At 36.3% G+C, this 24,208-nt stretch overlaps 1 protein-coding gene across 7 annotated transcripts in view; it reads left to right on the forward strand.

Moving 5' to 3' along the window:
• The first annotated feature begins 12,038 nt into the window (after positions 1-12,038).
• pex5la (peroxisomal biogenesis factor 5-like a) overlaps positions 12,039-24,208 on the forward strand; it is a 72,970-nt gene continuing 60,800 nt past the window's right edge. For all 7 annotated transcript variants that reach the window (XM_083567188.1, XM_083567189.1, XM_083567191.1 and 4 more), the window contains exon 1: positions 12,039-12,424. Coding sequence is in view for 4 of the 7 variants with exons in the window: in XM_083567190.1 (XP_083423316.1) it covers positions 12,404-12,424 (21 nt within the window). In the remaining 3 variants the exon portion in view is untranslated. The remainder of the gene's footprint in view (positions 12,425-24,208) is intronic.

Below are 24,208 nucleotides of genomic sequence, written 5' to 3' on the forward strand. Positions count from 1 at the left end.
ATTTTATACAGGTGTTTTCCAAAAATGGTAGGTCTGTTCCATAAGAAATACAAAGAAAGATGACTTTGCTTTAATAGAAACAATTTAATTGAAATAAACACAATTACATAGTTTGTGCTATGTAACACGTGAAATTACATGTGTTAATGAATTAGAGTAGCAATTATATGTTGTGAAACATGCAAAATAACTTAGCATTGTTTATGTTTTAGCAGCTTTACACATCCATTGCCTCACCAGAATCCTCATTACAAAGTGCTTATGCAAGTGACTCCTTCCATAAATATTAACTAAATGATTGGAATCGAAAGCTTCATAAAATCAATGATTAGATTGTTTAAATGACCAATTTTAGATTATATAAAGCGTCTGTATTACATGTTGTAAATGAGTTACTATATAAACAATAACACATTGAGACAAGGGCATTTATATAAACCTGGCACTTTATTACCAGAGCTGCTGCTATAAAAAGATTATTCAGTACCAATCAAATTCGAGAATTCTTCAAAACACTGTGGTATAAAATTAGATCAACAATGTTTTTCACAGGCATGTTTGCTGTGCTATGTTTGGAAAAAATCTTTAAACGCTTTAAACCACAAAATCTCCAATCTGCTCTTTGTTAATTAGTTTATTTCTGTGAATAAAAAAGTCTTAGATGTGTATTGTTCTTCTGCAGTGTGGCTCGAGAGTTCTGTATGTGCTGTCTCCTGAATATGTCTTGATTATGAATATGTCCTGAATATGTCTATACCTTTACATATTACCGTATGATATGTTTACCATAATACCGACCCTTAAGGGTGGAACGAGCACATTCTCAAAGAGTTGCATTAGACAGGACAAAGGCTGTTGCGAGAATGTTATCATTTAGCTACAAACATTACATAAGACATATTAGCTGGAAAAAAAAATATATTTAGGCTTTTTGTTCCTGAATTACTGGAAAACAGCTTGTCTTTATATTTTGTCACTAATTTGCTCTAAAGTCTGACACTGAGTTTCTTATTAGTCTCTTTTTGAAGATTAAGTCAGATGTGCTAACAGATGGGACAGAAAATGATTGAGCTTAAGAATAATATTTATATATTGGCTAAAAATGCAAGAACTTTGGCTGAACCTTATTTTAAAAAAGAAAGATTTTTAAGACCTTTTTGTTCTCGGCTGTTTTTATTGTTTGGCTATCAACCTTTTCCCTGTGGTATGGTAAAAAAAGTAACAATATTCACTTTCTCAAAATACACTTTCTCTAAGAAAGTGCTGATTTAAGGCAAAGCATAAAAGACTAGCTGTTAATAAATTCTCAAAATCATCTATTTTAAAAACTTTCCGGTGCCTACAGCTCTGAATTAGTGATCCCTCTGCACCAACTCTGGAGTATCTTGCTGAACATTTTCCACAATTAATCTCTGATTGGCGACTCGCCAAGACATTTCCATTCTAATTATTTAAAGCAGTTAGGTGCTTTGTTTTGTATTATTGCATGTGATTTGTAATTGTTATGTATAACACTGGCTCTGTAATCACTTTCTCTCAGGCCCTTTACCCTACAGCGCTGGGCTTTTGTTCAACAATCACAGTAATAAACTATGTCATGTTGATAATTATTTATAAAGAAGATTAGACTGGTGTTCTCAGCATTGTCAGTGCCCTTTTAAAAGTGTCAAGTCCTAACACATGAGCCATGCATTCATTCTCTTACTGTGGTTACATATATTGCTAGGTCTAACCATCCCTATTTATTTGTGCAAGACTATCAACGTATCTCCAACAGGACAACACAGAATTACAGATGTTCCAACCCATAATACTACAGATACCTCATAATATAAGACTACAGATGCCCCTAGCCATAAGAATACTAACTATGGATGATCTCTCTCTCTCTCTCGCTCGTTCTTTCTCTCTGATAGAGAAAAATGGATGTCTCAAATGTCTTTCTTCACAGAATTAAAGATATCTGCTTTTATAGGTGACAAACCCTCAGTTGACTTTTATTATAAGTGTTATTACTTATTTTTATAGTTTTTTAATGGCATAAGAGAGGGGATTGAAAAATAAGATTTTATTTTTTATATAAAATGTTCCATTGCTGATTGCATACAAAATTTACATAACCATTACTTGTATTCATCCTTGCAGTTAGACAAGCATGCCTCAGAATACCTTTTCAGATAACCAGATGTTTAACAAGCTTTAACCTTGCAGATCCTGATGCCATAATTTTTGCTCTTGCCTTTCTAGACTAATCTTGTTTCTTAACACTGAAGCATGTTTTTTTTTTTTTTTTCTTTTTTTCTTTTTTCTGGAAAGCAGAAAATCAACATGCATGGCTAATTGCTAAGTTCTGAGAATGAAGAGGGTGAGGACAACTTAAAACAACTTGAGTTTGATTTTTAAACTGTTTATTGACTTTCAAAAGAAATATACCAGTTGTTACTCCTGAGTACACAGTAAAATTTAATTTATTAAACAATTTAATCACAAAAGATACACAATACTGATTTAAGAGACCAATTTTCCCTGTGATGTGATTTTTAGCAAGGGTTAAAACCCAAAATGGCAACAATACCACAACATGGTATTGATAAGAGATGCCTAATGAGGTCCAACCATGGTTGAAATACAATAAGAATTGAGGAGGGTGTGGAAAAAGGTGAATGTGTGGGTTGCAGATAATATAATTGATAGCCCTTGACACTCACTTCCATTTCAACGTTCATTAGCTTCTGCTTTATTCCTCACACTGACTCATTTGTAGTCTAGCAAAAGACCATGCTTTTCTTTTCCTTTCTTTTCTTTTCTTGTTTAGGACGTTGATGGTCAAAAGTGGTGAAAAATTTTTGCAAGTAAAATTATATTACTTGCTGTAAATCTCTTATAAAGTTGCCTCCTCATTTTGTGTGCATATACCCTTTTATATATTGGCATAAGGATTTAATAGGGAATATTAAAATAGTGCTGAGAAAGCACACTGAAAATGACATTCAAGAATTTAAATAACCATAACTTAAAAATGACCTTGCTGCATTACACAAACATCATTTCATCCCTATTTCATTTTTGTGGATAAAATCCTTATTTTTTTAGTAGCATTTAACATAATATATATATTTTTTTTTAAATATATATCATTTTAAATCATACAACTCCTTCCATGACTTTGTAATTCCCCATTAGTTTTTTTCATGTATTTTAACTGTCCACAACACTTTAATTTTAATTCACAGTACATTTAGAAGAGATCGAGTCGTATTTTTACTTAGTGTGTTTGTATATGTGTGCTAAAGAGTGAGATAATACTGTAAGGAAGCACAGCTAATTACAGCTCTGCGAGTGTGCTGGTAGGGAGGTGAGTGTTATGGAGTGACGACCTCCGCTGTGATTGGATCCCTGGTGAAAAGCTGCAAGAGGTTTGTCAGGTTGCAAGGGCCCTAATAGGAGAGTTTTGCACTACCCATGGATTCTTTCTGTTTCCAAGACACTTTTCTCAATCTTTTTTTTTTCAGTGGCTATCTAGCCTTCTTTTTTTCAACCTATTAGGGGTAAGATCTTTATTTCATTCATCTGCTACTAGACATTTGCCGTTTGAGACAAAATGGTGTTGATAACCACCTCCACAGTCTCAGTGCTTTAGGTAACTGTAAACTGACATTGAACTGAACTGTTTGACATTGACAACATGAGATCACAGTGCACCGGTGTGGATTTCACCACACTCAGAGTGCTAGTCTCATACCTGAGAAAAATTTGCCATACATATGATGAATGCTTTTGCTTTAACATGGGCTTACAAATTATTCATAGGAAAATGGCTGTCTAGATCACAAAATTTAATTATAAGATTGTAGTTTTAATGGACCTTTAATGGACCCATTGCTAAAGTTTCTGAGAAAAGATTCACACAGAAATTGCATTACTTTAATAAATGAAAGCATCAGTGGTGAATGTACAATTTGGTCACAGAGGCAGACAGCATTCACTAGAGTTATTGACTTGTTCCTGCTACTAGATCCTGCTGTTATTGTGCTACATAAATTGTAAGTAAGGACACATGGCCCCAGGTTTTTCATGCTTATTTAGGATAACACCACTATCTCAAATTCCAAACCAGGCTCAGGAATCGGGCATATATTTCTTCAAAACTCTTTCTTGGTTGACTCGGATGTGTGTTTGGGTTGATGATTTTTTTTTAAGCAAGGCAAAGGTGCTCTTCTTTTAATTATATATATCATAAATAAAGTATTAGCAAATCATGATGCTACCACAATATAGCAGGTACTGCTTTCTTTGACACAGTAGGTTTTGCATTCTTTCACTGTAACAAACTACTTTTCAAATGAAGATGAAAAAGTTGATCTTTGTTTCATCAATTCAAAAAGCATTTTTCTCCACATTTTTGTTGGTGGTTAAATATAAATTTTTTAATTTAAATGTATGAATGTGCTTTATTTTTTTGAGAAATGGCTTCCATGAGACTGAACAGTACCTGATATAAAATTCCTCCAGACTCTCTACACAGGTTTCATATTTTCCTATGGTATATTTCATGCCTTTGATATTTGTTAGCATCTCTCTCCCTATTGGCACATTTCAACAATAAGATGTATATTAACAGAGATGTTACAAAATAGTTGATTTGTCAGTTTATTGTGGGAAAATGTGGATGTGAAATAAAATAAGGTGTTTGATTAATTTAAACCAAACCCCACTACACTACACTACTATAGTTTTTTTCCCATTTGTTTTAATCTTGATCATTGTTGGTTGTGTGACACCTGGTCATGTCCCTTTTCTTTTATCATTTAAGCAGACATATTATCACCACTGTAAATTTCATTTGCTAAATACAAAACCCCTTTCAGTAGATTTAAATGTAAATTTGTGACTGTACAATATGAGCTAGGGTTAAGTTCAAAGTCCTCTTTTGTTTCGTATAACTAGACTGTGCAAACATAATTTGCTGTGATGTCAGAAGTGATGAAAGGCACACTTCCCATTTTTCCTAGCTCTGAATGATTTGTTTAACATGCTGTGGTGTCACCTTACCCATCCTGCCTTGGAAACGCTCCACTTCTAGCTGAATGTTTCGCTGTCATACACTGGGGATCCACCAATCGCATCTCTAATAGCCAAACAACAGCACGCACAAACACAAGCAGCCTTTACTGACTTTGTTGCGTGCTTTACATTAGGAAGTGTACATAGTACATGATGGTTGGATTGTGTTGACAGAACTCAGTAAAACCTCTGAGACATAATGTTACCCAAACTTACACTTTTTAAGACTGTAAGCAACCTATTATGAATATATCTGTGCCAGAAGTAACTCAATACCTTTAACTCTAATAACTCAATGATATTATGCATAACTTTATGGGCTTCACTTCACCAGCATACAGTAATTATTATACATTAGTATATTCTTTTTCTATGAGGATGTAAAACCATATGATGCGCCCCCCCAAAATAGCCACTATACAATTTTAATTCAGGTCATCAATCACACTCGGAGCAGACTTCATACATGTGATGGATCTTTGTAATGAACCAAATGTTCTATTCTTAAGATCATTTATAAATATTTGAGTCACTTATTCAGTGGACTCTTTACTATAATGAAGGTGCATATTTCAATAGGAGAATAGGACTAGTTTAATATCAGTTATATATAATATCAGTCATTCGATATCAGGAATCGACACACTGATGAGTGCCTACAAGGACAAAAATGGACCTCTTACCTCAGAGATGTCATCACTCCTCGCACTGCACTACGCTGCCTGAGATCCTCTAGCACTGCTAGGTCTATACCTCAAGGTTCTTCTCTGTTCTAGCACCAAGGTGGTGGAATGAACTTCCCTTAGATGTCCCCGACTATCTTCAAGCGACTGGTGAAGACCTACCTCTTCCTAAAACACTTAAACTAATACTTTTTAATACAAAGTTTGTAAAAAGTCATATACATTAATAAAAATAATTCTTTTTTTTTTAAAAAGGCATATTTATTCAATTGATGGAGACTCAAAGCACTTTTGTATGTTGCTCTGGACAAGGGCATCTGCTAAATGCTATAAAAGTAAATGTAATATTATCAGGCAAGTTACTTTGTTAATGAAAGTTTGCATCAACAATGCTTTGGGAACGCTTCCACATGTCCATACTCTGAATCACATGTGTAATCTGTCCAATAGAAAGGCATGACGTCACCGGCGGGGTGACGTCATGACCACGAAGCTATAAAAAACACATGTGGTGGAGACGGCACTAGCTTCTGTTTGTTCAGGAAGCGCTCTGTGTGTGCCTACCTGTTTAGCAGGTAGGTATGGTAAATGGTAAAATATAAGGTAAAAAATAAAATAAAAAAAATGGATAACAAGTGTCTGTACCAGCCGTGTGTTCAGTTTGCGTGTAGCTTGTCTGGGAGCGGCGCTTGCTCAGTCAGTTCTCGAGGGAGCCAACTGCATTATGGCCGTATGTCTATGCAGATCCGCAAAGTGCTCTTCGCTCCTTCGCTAGTTCTAGCCCCGCTTCTGCCGAGGCGAATCGAAGACTTATGTCATGGTGATGCAGGTGAATCTGGCAGAGGGTTTGGAGACAGGCCGGTCCCTTTCTTCTGCCTTACCTGCCAGTTATTCAGTGGGGGTATACAGTACAAGGTCTGTGGAGTGGACCACATCTCATCTGGCACATCAACTGCCTGGAGATGCAAGCCGTGCTTCTGGCTCTGAAGCACTTACTCTCAGACCTGAGAGGGCACCATGTGCTTATCTGTACAGACAACACATCAACCATCGGGGAGGTCTGAGAACCATATAGGCTGACATGTCAGATCCTCCTGTGGGCCCAAGTAAAGCTGGTGTCCATGATTGCAGCATATTTTCCAGGGTGCCTAAACCAAGGGGGCAAAGCCCTTTCAAGACAAGGACCAAGGCCTGGGGAATGAAGGCTCCACCCAGACATAGTGGAGCAGATATGGTGGAAGTTTAACAAAACACAAGTGGACTTGTTTGCCACTCAAAAGACCAGTCGTGCATCAGGCATTCTATCCTCCTCCCTTTTAGGCACCTGACCAGGAGAAGCTTAACTGGCTGTGTTCAGAGCTTGCACTTTTCATATGTCAACAGAATGGAGCTGTAGTAAAAGTCAGAGCTGTTCGCCTGCTACAGTCCCTATAAAAAGGAACTCCCTGCGAACAAGCAGACCCTCAGCAGGTGGATTGTGGATGCTATCTCATCCTCTTATGAATCCTTTGGTCTCCCCACTCCTTTTGGGGTAGGAGCTTACTCCACTCGGAGTGTGGAGACCTCTAAACCCCGGTCCTCTGGAGCATCTCATCAAGACATTTGTAGGTTCTACAGCCTTCACCTTAGGGCCACTTCATTCTTCGACCTAGCTGTGCCCATCTACACTAGGCAGGTACTGGCCAGTCTGGCGGTATGGAACACTTGTTCCCAAAGCGTTGTTGACACAGCTCGAGTTCCTGAAAGGGAATGTCTCTAGGTTAAGTATGTAACCCTGGTTCCCTAAGGGAACAAGACACTGCATCTCCAGGCCACACTCCCTGCATCTCTAAAGCTAGAGCTGTCTCCACTGCATGTGGTTTTTATAGCTTCCATCCCGGCAGGGTGAAGTCGCACCTTTCCTTTGGACAGATTACACACGTGATTCTGAGCATGGACACGCGGAAGCATTCCCAAAGCATTGTTGTTGCAGCGTCTAGTTCCCTCAGGGAACCAGGGTTACATACGTAACCTAGAGACAGTCATTTTCAGTTTCACAATGAATAACTAAAATGGCTGACTTCCAAATTACTATGTGATACTGTTTTATATTAAATAAAATAATGACCATTTGCCTTTAGATAAAAGATGATATACAGTAAAATCTTCTTCTTCTTTTGGTTGCTCCCATTAGGAGTCGCTACAGCGGATCATCCGTCTCCATACTACTCTGTCCTCTACATCTCTACATCTACATACTCTGGCCTCTTTCAAACCAACAACCTGTTCCAAATACCATGTCTTCCCACACATCCATAAACCTCCTTCTTGGTCTTCCTCTTTTCCTCCTTCCTGGCAGATCCATCCTCAGCATTCTCCTACGATGTACCCCAAGTCCCTCCTCTGCACATGTCCAAACTATCTCAATTGGGCCTCTTTCACTTTGTCCCCAAAACATCCTACATGCGATATCCCTCTAATAAACTCGTTTTTAATCCTGTCCATCCTCGTCACTTCCAATGAAAGTCTCAGCACTCTAAATTATTCTACAAATTACTATTCAGAATACAAACCTGCCATTTTTCTTTACAGATTTTCTTTTTCTTTGCAGCCTTTCATGTGTAATTTGGTTTAGCTATTTTTTCCTTTTTTGGACCCTAATAGATATAAATATTTGTGTTCTAGCAATGCAGATTCAGAGCTCAATTTCACAGCAAACCAAATGAAAGGAACACAACAATACAATTTATTAACAATTTCCCCACAGTGTAGTGAAACATAGAAAGTACTACTATGGGCATCTATAAGGGATCATTAGGAATAGATTTACTTAGCCTTGCATGCATCCTTTACTGTTTAAGTTACAATCCCTGTTTTTTTACTGCTTTCACCATGCCTCATCAACTTCCTCTCACAGAAGTGCTTATCACCTACGTCACACGAGTGGCTCACTTGCAACTAAAAAAAATAGCAGATTTTTCAGTATGAGCACAAAGCACTTCAACTCAGCAAAAAGCATTTATTTGGTAGAGGTAATTCTGCCTACACTTATACTGTATGTGCCTGTTTTTTTATTTTTATTTATTTATTTATTTATTTATTTTACCGTTTAGATTGATTTAATTCTTAAAGTTTTCCTGAGTTGCTTTGGAGCATTTATCAGATCAGGAATAAAATTCTCAAAACTACTTGTTCAACCTCCACATCATTTATTTATCTGCGCTCATCATAAGAACATTTCTTGTTGCATTGATCAAATTGTGAATGCTTTTGTACATTCATTTAATCAATTGTGTACAATTGTCTGATGTTTCCTACATTGTATTATTTTATTCTGGTTTCACCTAAATAGTCTTAACCCCCAAAACATCTCAGCATCGGTACATGGCATAAGTCATTGAATGCTAAATGTTTAAACCAGTTGTCATCATCTGTCATTTAAGATTTCCATTAATATTTTATTTGTAAATGTGACTTGAATTGATGAATTGTGCAGATGAATCTTGAATGTCACCAATGAGAGAGAGTGTATGGCATCAGATCAACCAATAATCAACTAGTTCTCTAAAACAGGTAATAGGTAAATCTTGTGAACCTTTAATTGGAGAGTGTATACAGACAGAGCAAAACACAGATTATAAATTTAGAAAATGGATGAACAACTAATAAAAACACCGAACAGTACAGTAAAAGTGTGAATCCGTTCTCTGTCCGTTCTCTTGCAATCAATATAAATGAAATATACAATCAAAAAAATAAATTTGTGCTGCTGAAATTCATAGAAGTAATTTTTTTACATTTTTATTTACTGTAATCCAAACCGTAGTTTATATCAAGAAATCCTGAAACTGTGCACCATTATACTGACAACATGACTAAACATTTTGATGATCTCGTTTGTGAACAATGACAAAGGCACTTTTTATTTTGATGGGTATGAGATTGACACAAATACTTACTTTTGAGAGAGGAACTAAGGATTTTGAGAAAAGTACAATGTATTGTGCTGTTTGTACAAATTGTGTTGAGAATGCACTGGTTTGAAAAATTTAAGGATGATTTGAGAAATGCTCCAAAGCAACTCAGAAAAACTATAAAATACTACACTTACAGGTCATCTTTGTTGTCTTCTATGAGGTAAACTAACACTCTTTACTTTATCTGGTAAAGTAATAAAATACACCTAAAGTAACACTGGGGATTTCGACAAGATTGCAATGGAAATGGCACGTAATAAAACACAGAGCCTTTATGTAGCTAGGGATTGAGTGAGATGTTCTTTCACTCTCACAACAGTAAACTAAATGCTGAGACTATTGTTTAATACTGTATATCAGCAGTATTGCACTGCTATATTTCAACTCTCATGGGGCTTTAACAGCCCTATCCTGTCCCAAAGATAACTGTGCCTTTAAAGTTGTACTTTGTTGTGGAAAAGACTCTCACTGAACATCAGGAGTCTCTGTTATAGACTTTAAGACTAAATACATACTTTTGCAAATTAGTATTGTAATCTGTGTGATTGTGTTAGAAATATTGCCTTCTCCTCTAATGAGTGTTTTGTGTATCTTTTTTTATACTTGTGTTTTATGTGCTCATAATTGTGTACAGGATAGACATTTTTTTGTCAGCTTTTGTTGTTTTAAATGTGCTTTATAACTAAAATTATAATCTTACTCACTTTTTGTTACCACAGCATCTGCTTGAAAAAGAACTGACAGATGTGTTATGTAATAAAACATCAAGTGCAAGCGGGTGCCTCTGCTGTTCCTCAAAAAGTGTTTTAGAGACCAGAATTAGATGAAACAACAGATGCATGAATTTTATTTTAGGTTAGAACTGCAGCGATACAGATGAAAAGTTGCACAGTTCAACTTACTGGATTTTAAACAAAAAGAATTGCCTAATAAAATAAATAATCTTAAATGCAATCTTTCTCCCCACCACCCACTCACTCCCCAATACAGTGCCAAACTCCTTCACACTTGATGTGGATTATGACCATAATCCAACAATAGACTTTTCGTGATGGACAATGTGCAAGCAAATCACTTGATTCTTCATATCAGCTTTTTCAAGAGTTGATTTGAAGAATCAATTTACAGTAGCCAACAAAATTTCACTTTTTGAATTTGAGTCTTAGAGTAAGAATTATTACAAAATCGTGAAAACATTTATTATTAGTTTAATATTTTTATAATGTAGAAATATGCATATGTTAAATGTTATTATTTAGGTAATATTATATACAGGGATCTTATTCATAATATAATAAATAGACATTTGTACAACCCTCATAAGGAGATTCTGTGGTGCTGATGATGAGTTGTGGTTATTGCCTCCTTGCAGCAGAGAGCAGAGAGTTCTCCACTTTTCCAACTCCAACAAGTCACCATCATTATAATCACCATTATTATTATTATTATTATTATTATTATTATTATTATTATTGTTGTTATTTTTATTATATGACTTGATGATGCGGTGGCTAGTTATTCTTATTCTTATTCTTATTCTTCTTCTTCTTCTTATTATTATTATTATATAAATTGATGATGCGGTGGCTAGTCTTGCATTTGTGTGGAGTAAGATGTTTGTGTTTCCTCTTTGTTCTCAAAGTTTTTCTGGTCTCCCAGTACAGACTACAGAATGGGTTGGTAACTGATGACTACTAGTGTGTGTGTGTGTGTGTGTGTGTGTGTGTGTGTGTGTGTGTGTGTGTGTGTGTGTGTGTGTGTGTGTGTGTGTGTGTGTGTGTTTTTATAAATACCATGGCTTGTTATGAGATAAGGAGCATTCCAACCCCATGCTCGGTGATGTTGTCATAGTCTTATGAAGTGGGAGGATGGATAAATGTATAAAGTATTAAAATGAATGAAAAACAAACAAACAAACAAACAAACAAACAAACAAACAAACAAACAGAAAGATAGAAAGATATGTAGACAGTTAGATAGAAAGATATGTAACTAGAAAAATAGATAGATAGATAGATAGATAGATAGATAGATAGATAGATAGATAGATAGATAGATAGATAGATAGATAGATAGATAGATAGATAGATAGATAGATAGATAGATAGATAGATAGATAGATAGATAGATAGATAATTCTTCCATTAAAACATAAATGAATATTACAGCTCGTTGTTATCTGGCAACCAGGTGTGCGATGGTGAAGGTCCAGTACTGTGTGCTGCGTGTGAAGGTTTTGCATAGGAGCGCAGGAGCTCCGCCTAAACCCGGATGGGTAGGGCAAGTGTGGGAAAGGAGGATGAGCAAGGAGATTGAATAAAACTCGCAAGCGTTAACAGCAACTACTAGAGGAGAGCAGTGGGAGGTGAGAGGAAAGAGAGAGAGACAATGCTTCTACAGCAAACAATCGCGCACAGGGACAGCTGAGCTCCAAGCGACTTGTATAAGAGACTAAAAAAAGCGGCTCTCCTTCACCTTCTTTTTTTTTGCGAAGTGCTGTGTCCAAGAACAATCAGAAGAACATCTCATCCTGACACGCTGCACTAGTCTTCATGTGTGTAGCACTTCTTTCGAGATATTATGTTTCGTTAGTTTGTGAACTCTTCGCTTTTTCCCCCCATGCGACACTTGTTTTTGGTGTTTTAAGTGACTTGCATTGACAATCGGGAGAACCTCGATTTGATAAACTCTCAGCTCAATATGTACCAGGGGCATCTGCAGGTAAGCGGCTGATCTTAAGCACTCATGAACATCACACCACTTTGAAGCTGCTGAGCGGTTTGATCATGATTATGCACGATCAGCGCTTTTTCTCCCTTTATGTCTTGCGTGTTGAGTAAAGGGAAAAGTTGCTCCAATTGCGTCTGCACACACTTATATGGGAAAACATCAGCACCAGCCTAATGCATCTCAGAATAAACGCTAGTTTCCTTGTTGCTGGGTATGGTACAATAAAGGATCCATATTTGTACCTTTTTACCTGGAAAAGTGCATAGAGTCAAGTCAAGTTTATTTCTATAGCGCTTTTCACAACAAACATTGTCTCAAAGCAGCTTTTGAGAATTGAACAGTTAAGGTGAGCGATGTGTATTTATCCCTGATGAGCAGCCATGGAGACTGTGGCAAGGAAAAACTCCCTTTAGATGTTATGAGGAAGAAACCTTGAGAGGAACCAGACTCAAAACGGGAACCCATCCTCATTTGGGTGACATCAAGAGTGTGATTATAGTCTTCAAACAATACAGAACACTGAAGAGTGAGAACTAACATGAGCACTGGAATGTATGATTATGAGTAATGTTCTTTCTACAGTCTTTTACGGTCATTTGAGGTTATAGAACCAGGAGCTACTAAGCAACTCATAAAATAGCTCAACATTTGCGACCACTTGAACATCAGATCGCTTGTATATAGTGTACTGTACCTTTTAACTACAATATTTCACAAAGTTATTTTAGTGACAATATTGCCCTATTCTGTCATTTTTCAATGTATACTACTGTTTACTGACATGATCAGGAGGACGTAAAAAAGACTTACTTATGGTACAGTAGACCTAAATTTTATGGCATCACCCCAATGACGCGTTTGTACCTCATTTCTGAAAGTGCGAAACTGACCGAGTGATAAAATAACTTGAATTGGTGGTTGTTAGATCATGAAAAACACCAATCTGGACTGGACTTTGAGTACATATGAGGAGATTTGGAAACACATGAAAAAAATCAAAAGTCTGTGTTGAATATTGTTGAATTCATCATCGTTAATTTCTGCGTGTCCACATTCAGTCATATGATCTCCAGAGTTTAGTACAATTTAGTAAATTTCCAGCTCTAACCACATGATGGTTATCACCAGGTAATAATCAGGTTTAGTAGGTGTGTGTGTTAGAGCAGGGTGATTACCACAGTGCGCTTTGCATTAAATGTCTAACCATTTCTCGGCTTTTGATGGTCCCTGAACACAATTCTGTCTGGCTTATTTCCCACTAGCTAATCATTGATAAGACATAATATTATGTGTGATAGGTATAACTGACATACAACCTTTTTATTTTACCAGCTGGACAGCAAAAGCTGGCTAAACACTTTTGTTTTTACAGACTCCAGCATATTGACAGAAAAGGCATGGTCAGCAATTCCTTCTTACACACACAATTAAAATGCCACATTTGCTTAACAAGTCTGGAGTTGTTTACTCCTATAGTGATTAATTAACACCAATGTTGTGATTTATTATCAATATATACTGTGTGTTTTGGGCATTTATTTTATAGGCAATGAAAGTTCAAGAAAAGTATAATTTGAAGCTAAGCTTGACAATTTTTTAGTTTTTCACTTCTCCTATTAGAATGGCATTCTAAATAAAAAGAAACATTTCAGAGGGTTTCAGATCGTATTGCAGCTTATTTTGATGTAATGTTGTATTGACTGTGACTGGTCGAATCCCTAATGCTGGGTCAAAACCTACAGTGTTGAATGAACTCCTACAGGGTTCAATTACCTTCACAGTGTTTATTTGTGTCCAACTGGAGCTGCAGTGTTTACTGTTCCCTTTTTTCTTAATATGTCTGTTGATAAAGCTTTGATTAAATCATCTCAAACTAATTAAATAATCTCTGATCAGACACAATATTATCAGGAATCACATATTACAGTTTGATGCACAGGTATGATGCATAAATTTGTGAAATGGTGTGTGGTTTCGGGGGGGGGGGGGGATTCTACAAGCTTGCTTTAAAACTACTAAAAATGCTCTTACAATCTTCTTGAGGAAAAACATTCTGTAATGTGGGATGTGCTGCACTCTTCCTCACACTTTAATCTCAAGGCTGTGTGTGTGCACATTAAGATAGAATTCAAAGCTGTGCCCAAAACCACACAATGCACAATTAATAGTAACCCAAGTATTCACAACTCCCAGATGCTCAATATCACTTAGCTATTATGAGGATGAAAATCTGTTTGCACATCAGTGTAAAGTGTGCATACTGTATCAGTGTGGCTGTCACAGTATCTGAAAACCAGATAAAGAATAAAACGTCTCATAGCTACCATCAGCCTGTTTGTTCTCACTGTGACTCCCTGGCTGCAAACAATAGTGTCCATGCAGCACCAACCTCCAATTGTGTAACTCTGCTTATTATGTTGAATCATATATAGCATTAGCTAGCTAAAATATAAGCTCTATTTGAATGGAAAGACCAGACCACAGGCTGTATGTTGGGGCTTCCCTGAGTCATATCTTCAGGACTGAAAGACCCAGCTAACCTGCAAACTTATATATAGGTTATATCTATTTCTAGAAGAACTAGAATCTAGAAAACCAGCCTGTGATCTCTTTGTATTTTGGAATCTGATATGTTTTTTTGTTCGTTTTCCTACCTTTCATAATATTTTGGCACAAACCAGATAATGTGCCATAGATTAGGCAAGCAAAGGGCTCAAATTACCCTTGTTGACCATAACACTGTTTGCAACCACAAAAATGGAAAAATTACCTTTGCCTTTATTAGTTGCAAGCTGGCTTTCAGTGACTCACTTTGGTAACAATAGAAGCACGTGCAATCTATTGTTCGAAAGCTTCCCATCAAACTAGAAAAAAAGAAATGCCTCACCTTAGAAAAAGGTTTAAACTCCATCAGACTCTCCCCTATTTGTTTACGAGCTTACTTACTGGCTGCATCTCCTGCCAAACACCATGTAGTGAGACTTCCTTTAAGCCTAAAATTGGAGCATGATCATTATCATGTATCTGAGCTAGTACATGACGTATCCATGCTAATTTACCACAACACCTGACCTCACACTACATACGCTAACTGCATATTACTAATACAGGATTGTGTGGAGACACTCAATCAATGTGTCACTTATCATGTTTTCTTTGTTTTGTTTTTTTTAACCCTTTTAATATTTTATTACTTTACAGTTGCTATAAATAATCCCCTACTACACAATCTCCTACCTGAATAGAAGCATATAAACAAACAAGCTCGTAAATTATACCAACAAGAAGAATTAAGGTTTATAATGGCATCTCTGCCCATGCTGTAGATTTTGTCTAACCATAACTTTCTTCTTTTTTTTTTCAATATATCCCACCGACTCCCTCCCGACTGAGTTTCTCTTGTCATGTCAGAAGTTCTCTTTTTAAGTACAACATAATGAGATTAATTAATGCTTTTTCAGTGGCACTTACCAGATGTGGATCTGCTTATGCTTAATAAAATACAATGCACAACAACAGCCCTGTCAGTTACAATCTTTTATTCGAAAACATGATCTGTCACATGACTGGAAATTTAATCTTGTTTTATGAGACAGTGGATGAATCTGGTCTCTATATACTTTTGTTTTGTGAAAAAACAAGCATGTCATGATTGAAAGAGGTATAAAACCAATCATTTCAGAAGCAGTGGTAATTTTTGTAGATCATTACAGCTTGTAATACTGATATATTGGTCAAGGGACAGGGTGATTAATGTTTGGGCCTTTGAGATGGCTCAGGCTGTGCGGTTATCATTAGTGATCTGAAAGCAGTTATCAACGACAGTGATCTTTCCATCTCACTCGCTGATATGTTCTCATGCTGTCTGGAACAGATAAACATCTCATGTAACTTAGTATTTTCTATTAAATTCCTGGATGGGTATGATCTTTGTTATCCTAATCTCTATTTATGAGTTTAAAATGACTGTCATTTGCATGGGCCAGTTCAAGCAAACTACATTGAGTGGCATCAGATTTTTATGGGGCAGCCGGTGAAAACCCTTCACATGGTCATTTTCCAACATATTCATACATTCAGATATGAATTTTTTTATTTTATTTAAATAAATACTTTTGCATGTTTTGCAACCAGACGCAATGTAATAGCATTGTAAATTCTGGTTAAAAAAAAACATTATGAGTTGAAATATTTCATTTTGGCTCTGGCACAGAATCATCACAGCTATTTTGAGAGCTGTTATCTGATTACATATTGAACTGATTAGAAGTTTGTCCATTTGTCTATAGAACATTCAACAGTTCAACCAAACTTTTCATCATCTAGGTCAACCTTTAAGACACCTATCTAGCAAAGTTCTTAGCCTGACATGTCTTCCTGTCTTTGCACAAAGATGGCCCAGGCAAAATTAAACAAGTAGTAAAAACATATTGTTTTAGTGTAAAATGTTTTTTGTTATTGACAGAAAAACTCATTTCTTTTTTACCAGACCTCTGCTACAACGGCATTGAGTTCATCAGAGCAGCACAAATGTTTTCAGTGAGTCTGTATGTAGTATTCCTTTTTTAACTGTTTCCATAGAGAACAGCAGAACTAATCATTTATTTCTGAGCTTGAACCAAGAACCTTCAGTATTATTTCTATTATATTTCTAATGTACCACGTTGTTTTGCCAATACACGTCATATAAATGAATTAAGAGTCATTGTAAATTTAGAGACTTTGTGTGGGGAATTTGTAATATCAAAACATCATTCCCTGATGTGCAAAACGTTCAAGTTGCATTCACACAGAGAATAAACTGCAATCAAGGCTAAAAAACACTTTGTGTGTTTCGGCACTGCAAGTGCCTCTCTAAATTTCTTGAAACCTGAAGTGCTGAGGGTTCAGTCCTCTTGAGCTTGTTCAGGTTTTTGTGCCTTGATGAGACACTGTTTTGGTGCTATAGTGCACTCTCTCTCTCTGATAGCCCAGCATGGGGCTCTGTCTCTTTTGCCTTTAACTGCTTTGCCTATGAAAGTGATGGAGCATGATGCACACGTTGGAGAGAAGCAGGCCATCTGGAGCTCTCACAGAGTAAAAGCTATAGAGACACCTAAAACACACTTGAGAAATATCATGGCATCTAGTTTGGAGTGTATGTGAATGGTGTTGAAGTATTTTGCAGTGTTTGATGTGCTACAACCTGTAAGGCAGGTCATCACAACTGAGGGCAACTATTGATTTGTAAAAGATAGAATCTATGATCATTCTAAGTTCCCTGTAGAGAAAATAAGGCTTAAAAAATGTTTTCTTTTAGATATAAATGCTGATGTTGCTCCTAATAAATCAACCTAAACAAATTGGCTAATTTCTGAATAGACATGACTGACCTTATCAGCTATAAAAAAAAAACTGGTTAATTTGTTTAAATGCATTAGTTTTTATTATTTTTAAATCTATACTTTCATTTAAATGAAGTGATTCCAGGTTGTAACTGACCAAAACTGCAGGAATTAGGTAGGTAATGATACTTTTCCTGGCAAACTATACAACATAAAGTACCAAAAACCACATAGACAAGTACCCCTGGTTTATCGCAAAATTGCATTCGCTATTTCTAAACTAATTTGTTTAGCTGATTTTTCCGTTCTCTTGCAGATAGCACGCAGATAGACACGCAGATAGACCAAAAAACTTATAGGAAATTGTTTTTAGTTAGTTTTTTGTTGAAATAATGAGATTTATTAATAAAAAATATAATTATTAATTATAAAATGAAGTAAAATGTTAATACAGTACTGTACTGTATAAATAAATTAGCATTTTCGGGTAGCATCTGTTTATTGCAGTTTTGCGTTTATCGCATTTGTATTGGAAGGTAACCACCGTGATAAATGGGGGATTACTTTATGTCTAAAGTTATTAAACAATTTTCCACTACTTCAGCAAGTATTCATTGCGTCAGTATCATGCTGATTGTTTTCTTTCCTTTAAAAGACTCCTTAGCTTGTTAGCCGCTTTAGCCCCTAAGCAAGACATACATTTCTCGTGTGTTTGGATGATGCTGCTGACACGTAATAATATGCTGCGTTGCTTTTCCGAAGATTCAATAACCGAGCCTGTGGAGAATTTTACAATGAAGAGAGATAGATGACAGCTTTTTAAAGACTGAAATCAGTAGACCATCTGTCTCACTGAAGGTGTGCTGTCTGCTAGCAAGTATAATTACTGTGCTGACTCAGGGAGACCATTAGTGCACTCATCTCGGTGCGTTCCCTCTCTTTCCCCGGAAGCTTATGAAATGCTGACTCACCATTATGAAAACAGCTATTCTGTGGGGGAAATGTTTATTTTTTAATATTCTGTAAAAGCAGTTTAGGTCAAGTATGTCACTCCTCTTGTGGCCACTTACCTGCAAGGATGAAATGCAAGCTTGAGAGAAATTGTTCAGGAGAAAAAGAAGTGTAAAAAAAGGCTGAAAACTCAGAGCCTTCGGAGGAGAAAGTTAAGATTTTTTATCTCATTAAATTTTGCCAAATAGCTACTGAATACGATATGAATGCCTTATGCTAAATATTGTTCCATATTTTGATAAATACATCATAAATAGGAATACTTACAATCGGCTGTGGGGTGAATCGGCTGTAATACTGTCCAATACTATCTATTTCAGTACTCATTTCAGACTGATAGGGTTATCAGGCAGTGTTGTTGCTTTACAGCTCTAGTGGGCCCAGTTCAATTCTGAGCTGTGTTTACTGTCTGTGTGGATTTTTACATGTTCTCAGGTTTTTGTGTCTGTGTGGCTTTCATCGGGGTTCTCCAGTTTCTTCATCCCTCCCCAAAACATGCTCATATGGACTGATCTCATCAAAGGGGGATTTCCTGCCTCATGCCAGATGTTTCCAGGATAGACCTTGGATCTACTGCCATACTGACCATGAAACTGAAAATAAATAAATAAATAAATCTAAACATTTCCAAATGTATTTGGAACAAAATCTATAAGTAAGATCAATTACATCTTAAAATTAGGTTTTAAATCAAACATTTAACATCGCTTCAGCGCTTTTGGAAACCTTTGACTTGCTAAACTAACAATTTAACAAAATATACCAATCAATAAGGTTTCTGATAATACAATGGTGTTTGCTCTGTAATCAGGATATTGATTGTTTGAATCCAGTCCATTCCATATTCTTTCCTCTGTTTTGACTCCTTTGATATAATAAGAAATGTCTCTTTTTTGATCTTGTCTTATTTTAGGAGAAATGTGTGGCTAAGTTCCTAAAAGAAAAATGAGTGACTCACATCTACAGTATGTCTCCTGAGATATCAAAGGAAAACCTCTGAGCAAAGAATAACTACTCTTGGTTAGTGGTTTGAAATGTGTAAATTATTGCTTGTGGCTCTTTGTTACAGTTTTCGAATATGTCAAATAAATATTGAGTTATTTGCTTGAGATGTGAATAGTCACATAGAATATATTTTTTAAAAATCTTGCAAGGTTCAGAAAGAATGTCAGGTGGTAAAACAGTGACGAGCACTTGGTGCTCTAATTACTGGCATGTTGCCATAAAAATAAATCTCTGTTCCCTGAATAATCACTGTCTGATTTAATTTTATGGGTGGCTAAGGGTGTTGTAGCATTATGGTGATCTTTTATTGTTTTAGAATATTCCTCAGGAAGTTAACAAAAAGCATTATGCCATACATTCAGGCTACATACATTATTTTTAAGCATAATCATGAGCCAGCTGATTGGCAAAGGTAACAATGCTTAAGTATTTTTTTTTTCAATGTGAGTAATGATAGCCATATAGCCAGTAGACCTATGTTTTGTTAGATGAAAAGGAGTTTATAATAGTAGAACAGAACAGTGTTTTCCCTAGGCAGTATTCATAATTGGCTAAAATGGGCTTGTCAGGTCTTGCTTTAATTTCCACCTTGAAGCTTCAAGAGTACTCGATAAAGTGCTACATCTCTATCCAAGAGCTCTACCAGCTCAGAGTGCAGTGCCCTGTAACACTACAAGAATTTATTGAACCTTACACACTCATCTGAAATGTGTCAAGGCATTTAATATTTAGGAACAGACAGGCATTGGGCTCCGTGTTCCTCAAGTCAGAGCAAAGTGTCTCAATTTACATGAGGACACGTCTAAATTCAACCACAGAACATTGGGTCAGAGGTCTAAGTTCAGTTATTTTGGATACTTTTAGAATACATGATATGATTTGATAAAATTTCTGGATGTTTCTGTACTAAGGTACCATTTGTACATAAAGGAATTTTCATTAAAAGTTTAATGCAGGTCTGTTCAACTAAAATTCGTAAACTCAAAATTGTTTATTTACAATTGTCATGGCTATAAGATATAATTTTTCTTCAAAGTTTAATAATAAATTATTAGTTTAAGGTTATAAATGAGACAATCACAGTATTTTCTAAAAAGGTATCACTTTTAAATGGGATGTATATATGTACGTATGTGTCTATTTGTCTTCAAATATTCAGTTTTCAAAAAGAGCTCTTTATTATGAACATTATTACTTCACTAATCAGACCAAAGCTGGTAAATTAAATGAATAAACAAAAATATTTGCCTTCAGATAAGTAATTTACATGAAGGCATGTGATTAGATGCAACATAAAAAGCTACAGAACCCTACAGAACTCCAGAAAAGTGTAAATAGAAATGTAAGGACTTGCAGAATTTTTTTATGTTCCCCATTTAGGTAGAAAACTTAGAAATCATAAGTGTTGTGTATAAAACATGTTGCTTGAACACCAGTTTATAGACCGTATGTGGTATGTAATTGTTATAATGTCAACGACTGGCATTAGCTCCGTAGATGGAATGTTATACATTTTGAGTTTGTTTTAGATATTAAACATAGACATTTTAATTCAGCTCTACTGATTCTGATAAATGCTCTGTCAACTTGTGTTGAATTATATTTAACACACATGAAGCTTTTCCTGACTGAAGCTCATTAGCTAAGTTAAAAGGAGTGGAGAGGAAGAACGAGACCACAAAATGTGAACAAACAAGTATACAAAGGAAATGTGCTCCAGTGGTTCGAAACTCTATTGGGCTGACAAAGATGAATGCAATACAGATGTTTTATGTAATTATTTCATTTCTTCATTTTCATCTCTCTCTCTCTCTCTCTCTCTCTCTCTCTCTCTCTCTCTCTTGCACTCTCTCTTTCTCTTGCACTCTCTCTCTCTCTCTCTCTCTCTCTCTCTCTCTCACACACACACACACACACACACACACACACACACACACACACACACACACACACTCTCTCTCTCTCCTACACTCTCTCTCTTTCTCTCTGCAGTTACAGCCAGTCATTTTTTTAACTGTTTCACAGAGATTTGAGAGAAAACACAAACAAAAAACTAATTAATTTTTAGAGCTTTTTTTTTTCAACACAAACAAATAATTGGTTTTAACACTTTGTTATGTAATGTTTGGAAGGAAAAAGGAGGCCATGAGCACAATGGAGACAAATGGTTTGGAGATGGAAGCAAGTGTGGAATGTTTGGGAACAAAGATAATAATGCAAAGTGAGATAAAAGCAAACTAAATACATAGGACATAAAAAACATAGGATGTATATAAACATGACATAGAGTAGATGACGTGACTTCAGCAGAGATGCTCGTAGTGTGGAGTACCAAGTTGTTCAGGTGCAGGTGATCATGACTAGGTGTGTGACAAAACCATGAAGTGCAGTGGTTGATGGTTTCTATAATCCAGTGCTTTTATCTGCTTTAACCTGACAATGACAACATTGAGCATTAGAATCTTGATACCAGTGAGGCAGATAATTACTGTGAGATAATATGAGGGTAATTGTATGAAATGAGTTTCTGTCGTATTTTACCTGACAGTTTGTCTTTAGATTACTATAGGGATTCGAAGTAGTAACATCTGCTTCTTTTAGACAGATGACAGTGTTAATTTCACTTGTGTTTATACTTGTTATTTTCAGACAGGCATGCAAAGGGCTAAATGAACCCTTCATGATTTTTTCTTTTTTTTTGCTTCTATTTTCGGAATGTGTAAATTGCAGATCACCTGCTTCTTTTTGCAGTCTTTTGGAGGATGTACAATGCCAGCTGACCTACTATTTGTGTTAAGTAGATTGGGAAATGGGGAATTATGTGCTGTTCTGCTTCTTCTCACTGGTATTACAAATATTAAAGTACAGTAAACAACCACAACACTAATACATTTGTATCTTAATGAAGGGTCTAAGACTGAAGTCCATTGGCAGTGTTTTCTATTAAGGATGGCTCTTGGTCTTAATCACATCCTTGACCATTCTATATGATCAACAACTGCATGTATGACCAGTTATTTCCCCGGGACATTAGTTAAATGACATTAACCACTCCCACCTCTTTCCCATTTCCTAAAGTACTAAGGATAAAGAAATGATAGCTTTAATAACGAATAAACTAAGGAATAAAGCTAAAATGATTAAACAGTATATAGGGAAGGGAGGAAGTAGTTTTGGGATGAGTTGTGAGGATAATATGCATTTGCTCCCAGAAATGCACCTGGACCTGAAGTGTGAATTATATTTTCTGTGAAAAAGTACAGTATATTCGGTTTAGATGCATGGCAAAAAAAACAGTAACTCCTCTGGGCTGTTTCCCCGAGGCTTCCCATTTATCTTATCTGACCTCGCTTCACAGAGGCAATGACGGAAACACAATGACTCACAGCCGGCAGCAGCTCTACCGCCACAGCACTAACCACCCTGAACGTTCACCATGAAGGCACACAGGAAAACAAATGGAGGTGCTATTGAGGCCACGGAGGATGCTCTGTTTTCAAGCATGGTAGACAACACTGAGCACATCTATTTTTGGTCTGACAAAGTGAGCCATGTCTTACTGGCCTCTAATGCATGGTTCTTCCTGAATGAATCACACATCCGCTCTAAAAGCGTAGAGGGTGCCGAGGCACTCAGTCAGCTGCACTGTCATCAGTCATGGGGAATCATTCAAATTACCAACAAACCGAACACTGAACACCTGCGAGTACATGCGTTTGTATTTGTGTGTGTGTGTGTGTGTATACTTGTTTGTTAGAGCTAGATGGTGATAGGCACTGTTGAAAGATGATCAAGACTATTTCACAAGATGATATACATAACATCTGTGCAAAATATAATCTGCTTCTCTAAACTTATAGTCTGGGTGAGTGCAGTGCTCTAAAATGCATCTATCTCTGTGGAATTCCACCTGCTGAAGCAGCCTGTATGTCTGGCCAGACCCACTTATTTTGCAAACATGCGCTCTCAGCAGATTAACCCAGACACCTCTATAAATCTTTACCTGAGAGCCATAGCACAACCATTTTTTTGAGTGAGTTATATATAGCGACTGGATATTATTTACACTGAATCAGTATCACATTTTAAAAACAATTACGTACTGCAAATAGTCTCTTTTTAAGCTCTCTTTTTTTTTTTTATTCTGACTATATAATGATTTAACTCTTTCATTAAATAGTCATTGGCCTCTTAGTTTTTTTGGTCAGGAAAACAAATACTCTCTACTCCAATTTCTCTCACAGTCATTTGCACTGTCATTTATTTCATAGAAACTACTTTGAATAGCCAATTCACCTACTGTCAAAGTTTTTGGGTAGGTCGTAAGAAAACAGAAGAAGTCCTTATAGGGAAAATATGTAAAACACACCAACTGAGGACTGAATGTCACAGCCTGAAACACACTATCACTACCTGCTGTGCCAGAGTGCTGCCA

Source organism: Silurus aristotelis (genome assembly GCF_946808225.1).
Source record: "Silurus aristotelis genome assembly, chromosome: 2".
NCBI classification, from domain to species: domain Eukaryota; kingdom Metazoa; phylum Chordata; class Actinopteri; order Siluriformes; family Siluridae; genus Silurus; species Silurus aristotelis.